Source organism: Myotis nattereri (assembly GCF_964212035.1).
Source record: "Myotis nattereri genome assembly, chromosome: 3".
NCBI classification, from domain to species: domain Eukaryota; kingdom Metazoa; phylum Chordata; class Mammalia; order Chiroptera; family Vespertilionidae; genus Myotis; species Myotis nattereri.
In genome coordinates, this window is record NC_138077.1 from 199,852,150 (window position 1) to 199,859,481 (window position 7,332).

General features: G+C 42.1%; 1 protein-coding gene across 1 annotated transcript; it reads left to right on the forward strand.

The window, feature by feature from the left end:
• Positions 1–6,603: 6,603 nt before the first annotated feature.
• On the forward strand, positions 6,604–7,054 carry LOC308516593 (large ribosomal subunit protein uL5-like; the record flags this gene model as incomplete). Its single annotated transcript, XM_081087618.1, has 1 exon — positions 6,604–7,054. One exon carries the CDS (start codon positions 6,604–6,606, stop codon positions 7,006–7,008), a length of 405 nt encoding a protein of 134 aa, XP_080943744.1. The 3' UTR covers positions 7,009–7,054.
• Positions 7,055–7,332: the final 278 nt, after the last annotated feature.

Consider the following 7,332-nt stretch of genomic DNA (forward strand, 5'->3'; position numbering starts at 1 on the left):
GTAAAAGGAAAAGTGACCCCAAAATAGGCAGACCTGCACCTGCACATCTACCAGGTCTGCTCAGAGGCTGCAAATCCAGGCCAAACTGCTCTGCCTGGCATTTGGGGCCTCCACTAACCAATCACCCCCTTTCCCTATGGTGACCCCAATATCCACTCTCCTCTCAACCAGATCATGCCCTGTTCAACAGCTCCTCCTAGCCAGGACCTAATCAAAACCCCAAATGGAAGCATCCTTTAGAGGCCAGAACGAGTCCTCCATCTCCCCAACCCCTTATCCCCCTCCAGGCACCCCAGACCCAGACCTCAGGCCCTTCAAGCACTCCTCCCTGCCCTGCCCTTACCAACATTTTGGCACACACCACCCCCTCTCACCTTGCAGATGCAGGAGGCCATTCTTTCCAGAGCAGACTTCTTGTCTCCCCATAGGAGGTTTAGGGATTTGGGGCCATTTTATTATGTCCCTTCACTAACTGATCCCATGAATTTACTGTTGCACCTCTTTGAACCCTTAGGCTGAGTCTTCGGCCGCTTCCTCTCCTCCAACCTTGAACAGCCATTAATTAGAAGGCACTCCTCTCCACTTCCCACCCCAGCCTTTCCCCCTCAACTTATGTTTCCATCATCCAAATAACTTCCCTTATTAACCCTACCTTGCCCCTTTTCAAATTTCTTCCCTACCCCTCCCTGTGATTTGGGAGCTACACTTAAGTAGCTGTATCTACTGTAGCTAGCTGTATCTTCTTGTCTGTATCTCCAGTCACTTCTGACACCCTTCCCAAGCTACCTGGGAGAAACACAAAGACAAATATAGCAAAACTAAAGAGAGAATTGTAGGACAAGGCAGCACGGAAAATAATGCTTCCTCTGCGAAACTGAAGGCTTTCCAAAGGTGGGGGACTGTCTCTCCACTATCAGCATCTTAGGAGTGGGACTTGTGTCTCATCAACCAGGGAGAGTAAGAAGGAAGCAGGCTCAGACAGGGTTGAAAACTTATTCAAGCCCGGCTGATATGTCTCTGTGGTTGAGCATTGACCCATGAACTAGGGCTGTGATGGCGAACCTTTTGAGCTCGGCGTGTCAAAAATTTGAAAAACCCTAACTTAACTCTGGTGCCGTGTCACATAGAAATATTCATAATTTTTTTTTTATATTTGCAACCATAGTAAAAAAAAGATTTATATTTTTGATATTTATTTTATATATTTAAATGCCATTTAACAAAGAAAAGTCAACCAAAAAATACGTATAAAATGAACAAAAACAGAAAAACAACGTACATTTAGGAAAAAAAAATTATAATAAAAACAATGATAATCAAATGGTACGAAAACTAGAAATTAGTGAATTTTTTGGTGCTGAAGTTTGTCTCATTCTTCGATTGCAGGTTCGTACTTGGTGCACTTCAAGGCCAAGCAAGCGCCACTAACTTCATCTGTTAGCCGGTTTCTTTTGTTCGTTTTAATATTATTTAATGCTGAGAACAAAGTCTCACAAAAATATGTTGATGACAAATTGTTAGCAAAGCCATCGCTAGATTTTTTATGTCGCTAAAAGTGTCAGGTACTCTGTTCCAAGCACTCAAAATTTCTTGTTCGTAGTTGCACTCTTCTTCATTATTCAAACGATTTCGTTCCAGATTTTCAAGTTTCAACCTTAAGTCGACACACACGTGTCCAAATGCTACCTTGAAAATCTTCAAGTAGCATCTCTAAATCGTCAATTTGCATCCATTGGAAATCCTTTAATTCCAAAGTACTGTAAACAACTACATCCGGATACTTAATTATTTTAATGGTCTGTTCTAGGCTTCTAAATTGGTCGAATCTTTCGCTGAACTGTTCAAATTAACGAGTTTACTATATTCTGGTACATAAGTATGGACTCCATTACACCTGTCGTAGTGGCCTTCTTGAAATACTTTTTTATACGAAGAAAATACTTATAAGTTTTAGTTTCAATATCTCGCTTCAAAATTTTAAGTTTACTTTCAAAAGATTTGATGTATCCAAACATAACGTCAATACTTTTGCCAAAACCTTATAATTTTAAGTTAAGTTCATTCATATGAACAGAGAGATCTGTAAAAAACATCAAATTGCTGACCCACTTATGATCACTGATCTGAGGAAAGTTTGCCAAATCCTTATTCCCAATAAATACCGTAATTTCTTCAAAGCACTCCACAAATCGCTCAAGTACTTTACCTCGACTCAGCCATCTCACATTATTGAACATCAGTAGTCCACCGTAGGTTGAATCAACTTCCTGTAAAAGTGCAGAAAATTCTCGCTTGTGAAGGGGTCGAGAAGCTATGAAATTTACAATTTTTGTTACAACTGACATTAAATCATTCAATTCTGAGAATCCCGATTTGGCACACAACACCTCCTGATGGACAATGCAATGAAAAGGTACAACTCTAAGCGATTTGGCTCAGTGGATAGAGCGTAGGCCTGCGGACTGAAGGGTCCCAGGTTCGATTCCGGTCAAAGGCATATACCTTGGTTGTGGGCACATCCCCAGTAGGGAGTGTGCAGGAGACAGCTAAATTGATGTTTCTCTCTCATCAATGTTTCTAACTCTCTATCCCTCTCCCTTCCTCTCTGTAAAAAAATCAATAAAATGTATTTTTTTTTAAAAAAAAAAAGGTACAAGTGGATGTCTAATAGCTTCCATAAACAATTTCAGGAATCCCACATTTTTTTCCCACCATATTTGGTGCCCCATATGTTGTGACTGACACAATTTTAGAGATATCAATGTTTAGGTCACTGAATGTTTTTATAACAACCTTACATATTTCGTTTCCTGATGTACTTATTGGCACTGATTCTAACTTTATCAACTCTTCTCTTATTGTGAGACCATCAGAATATCTAGCACTAATGGCCAACCAAGCATTTGATGTGACATCAGTTGTTTCATCAAGAGAAATCGAAAAATATATACAACTATTTGTCTTTTTTTAATTGATGTACGTTTTCGTTAAGATCTATTATTCTGTCTTTGATAGTATTTCTACTGAGTGGTAACTCAGAAATTCTTTTAATAATATCATCTTTATTTTTCATATCGTGAAATAGAGCTGGTGCACATCTTAGAAATGTTTCCTTAGCCAAAACCGGTTTGGCTCAGTGGATAGAGCAGGGGTGGGCAAACTTTTTGACTCGAGGGCCACAATGGGTTCTTAAACTGGACCGGAGAGCCAGAACAAAAGCATGGATGGAGTGTTTGTGTGAACTAATATAAATTCAAAGTAAACATCATTACATAAAAGGGTACGGTCTTTTTTTTTTAGTTTTATTCATTTAAATCGGGCCGGATCCGGCCCGCGGGCCGTAGTTTGCCCACGGCTGGGATAGAGCGTCGGCCTGCGGACTGAAAGGTCCCAGGTTCGATTCCGGTCAAGGGCATGTACCTGGGTTGCGGGCACATCCCCGGTGGGGGATGTGCAGGAGGCGGCTGATCGATATTTCTCTCTCATCGATGTTTCTGACTCTCTATCTCTCTCCCTTCCTCTCTGTAAAAAAATCAATAAAATATATTAAAAAAAAAAAAAAAGAAATGTTTCCTTAATAAATTCTCCATCACTGAGGGCTTTTCCATGCTGAGCTATGAAGTGAGCAATATAGTAACTTGCTGATGTTAAATTTGTAGAGCATCTTACAAATTTAATGATGGAATTTGATTGACTTTTATAGAGGTGTAGCTGCCTAGAAATGTATTCCTTCCTTTCATCGATACTTTTTTTCAAGAGCTGACAATGATTAGTTTCAAAATGTCTCTTTACATTCCACGTTCTGCTTACTACTATTTTATTACACAGTATGCACAATGATCTGTTGTTTCTGTCGACAATCCCGTACATCTCGGTCCGTATGTCTCAAAAGGGTCGGCTATTGCTACTTCCACTTCCTTTATCACTCAATCTTGCTTTTTTTATTTTTTTGATTCTCCATCACAAGGCTGCAAAAATAAATAAATATAAATCATGCGTTTGTTATAAAAGGTTGATAGGTTTCTTACCTATTAACTTTTTGCAGTGTTGTTGCACTGACTCCTGGTGCAAAACAATTCAAGATAGTATGTATAACCAACAAATATATGATGCTGTAATCAATTATCCGACACGCAGAATGTCTCGTCGAGCACTGTTGCACTGTATATCTTTTTCTTCTAACCCTCCCACTCCTGTCTCCTAACGAACATGGCAATCAAGTGCGTCTGTTTGCCGAATGCACCCGAACGCACGGGCAGCTTACCCAAGGCACATGTTGACAATAACGAGGCCGTTTCCAGAACCGGGCGTTTTGTCACTCGAGTAAAAATAAAATGTCATGAGTAAAGATTAATCTCTTTATAGTGCAATTCTTAACCTTTTTATATTAACGTCAATATTGGAACAATGTATCTTGGATGTTTTCACTTACATGTTTACATCCGGTTTTAGAATTGCATTATTGATCATGAGTAACGTGAATAATAATATTACTCGAGTGATGCCCAACTCTGGCCGTTGCGAGAGACAAATATTTGAATTATGCAGTTTTTTGTCTCTGTCGATGCATGTCACCCAAAATGAGTTCGCGTGTCCTCTGACACGCATGTCATAGGTTCACCATCACTGTACTAGGAGGTCATGGTTCAATTTCCAGTTAGAGCACTCGCCTGGGTTGCAGACTTGATCCCCAGTAGGGGGGATACAGGAGGCAGCCGATCAATGATTCTCTCTCATCGTTGATGTTTCTATCTCTCTCCCCGTCTCCCTTCTTCTCTCTGAAATCAATAAAAACATATTTTAAAAATTAAATTTAAAAAATGTTCTCAAGGTCTGGGTAGATCACTGTGCTGGGATTTGAACACAGGCTTGTGGGACCCTGGAGATCATGCTCTTGGAGTGAGTCATGGCCAGGGTCAGGCTGTCTGGAGCCAGCTCAGCCACTGTTCACTGACCATCTACCTTTCAGCCTTGATCTTTGTCCTCAGGTCCAGACAGAGATGACTCACTAGGAAGCAGGGTCAGCCTCAGGTACTATTTTATTATTATTATCACTACCTTCATTAGCCAAATCATTGACTGCTTATTAAGCAGTTAGCCAGTGACGTGAGCTGTGCCCTGCACTGACACACCCTGGCCTTGGAACAGTCACATATCCTAGAATTGACAATGCCACAAAAAGCCAACACGCACACACCATCCATCCATCATTCCATCATTCCACATTTCTCTTGACATCCACTTGTGCCAGACCCTGTGCTAGATGCCAAGTGACACAGAATAAATAAGATACAGTCCCTAATTTCATTGAACATGCTATCTATGGCAAAGAGACACACATAAGTAGTAATTGTAACACAGAATGATCTGAAGTGTAATAGAAGGAATACAACAGGCAGCAGGAGATAAGAAGAGGAAGTGATTAAATCTGTCTGGGGCGGGGGTGAGGGGTGGGGGTGGGGGTGGGGGAATCTGCCTGGAGATGGGGAAAATGCTTCAGTCCAGTGGTGACTGCTCTGACCTAAAGAGAATGAATAGAAGTTTGCCAGGCAAATCAAGGGAAGAACATTTCAGACAGAGGGGATGGTAGGTGCAAGGACATAGACCTATCAGAGAGCAAAGGTGCTTAGCTAACTACAAGTGGGCTGGGGCCGCTGGGGCCCAGGGCAGCAAGAGATGGTAGACAGAGACCATGTCACAGAACAAGGGAGCAGAGAAAGGCAACCCCAGTGAAACTGGTTGAGGTGACAAGGATAAGCTCTGAGAGAAATCAAGATTAACAAAGGGGATCACCCATTCCTTTGCTGGTCATTCTGGGTATCTACGAAGCATTTATTGAAAGCTGTGCTTAAACACATTACATGGATTATGTTATTTAATTCTCATAACAACTCTGTGCTGGAATTACTATCATTATCTCATTTTATGGATGAAGAAACCAGGGCACAGAGATGTTAAGTAACTTGCTCAGGTTGCAGTTAATAAGTAATAGAATCAGGATATGAACTCAGGTGGTCTGGATTTACAGTCTATGCCCTTAAACCAGTGGTTCTCAACCTGTGGGTCGCGACCCCTTTGGCTGTCAAACGACCCTTTCACAGGGGTCGCCTAAGACCATCCTGCATATCAGATATTTACATTATGATTCATAACAGTAACAACATTACAGTTATGAAGTAGCAACGAAAATAATTTTATGGTTGGGTCACAACATGAGGAACTGTATTTCAAGGGCCAGAAGGTTGAGAACCACTGCCTTAAACACTATGCTATTATGTGTCATTTATTTTATTTTATTATTATTTTTTCGGTTAATCCTCACCTGAGGATATTTTCCCATTGATTTTTAGAGAGAGTGGAAGAGAGGAGGAGAGACACACAGAGAAAAACATCAATGTGAGAGAGACACATCAATTGCTTGCCTCCAGCATGTGCCCCGACCAGGGCCAGGGATTGAGCCTGCAACCGAGGTAGGTGCCCTTGATCGGAATCGAACCCAGGACCCTCAGTCCACAGCTGAATGCTCTATCCACTGAGACAAACCGGCTAGGCATGTTATTTTGTGTCTTTAAAGGTCAGGGATGGCTCTTCCTGTCTCTCGTCATGGGGCAGGATCAAGGGGAAAAGGAGAACCCCATGCGGGAGCTGCGCATCCGCAAGCTCTGCCTCAACATCTGCGTCGGGGAGAGCGGGGACCGACTGACGCGAGCAGCCACGGTCCTGGAGCAGCTCACGGGCCAGGCCCTGGTCTTCCTCAAAGCCAGATACCCCGTCAGGTCCTTTGGCATCAGGAGAAATGAAAAGATTGCTGTCCACTGCACAGTCCGTGGGGCCAAGGCAGAAGAAATCTTGGAGAAAGGTCTAAAGGTGCTGGGTAGGCCAGGTTTCAGCATCGCAGACAAGAAGCGCAGGACAGGCTGCATTGGGGCCAGACACAGAATCAGCAAAGAGGCGGCCATGCGCTGGTTCCAGCAGAAGTATGATGGCATCATCCTTCCTGGCAAATAAATTCCCGTTTCTATCCAAAAGGCCAATAAAATGTTTTCAGTGAAAAAAAAAAATGAAGGTCAGGGATGATGAATTAGAAAATAAATACCAGCACCTAAACTCCTTCCCCTCCCCAGGGCAGAATGAGAGTAAAAATATAGTCTTGGTTACCTTTGGTTTTGCATTTGTTGTTTTTGTTTTAAATATATTTTCATTGATTTCAGAGAGGGAGAGGGAGAGAGAAATAGAAACATCAACGATGAGAGAGAATCATTGATTGGCTGCCTCCTGCAGGACCCCTTGGGCATGTACCCTCGGCCGGAATCGAACCTGGGACCCTTCAGT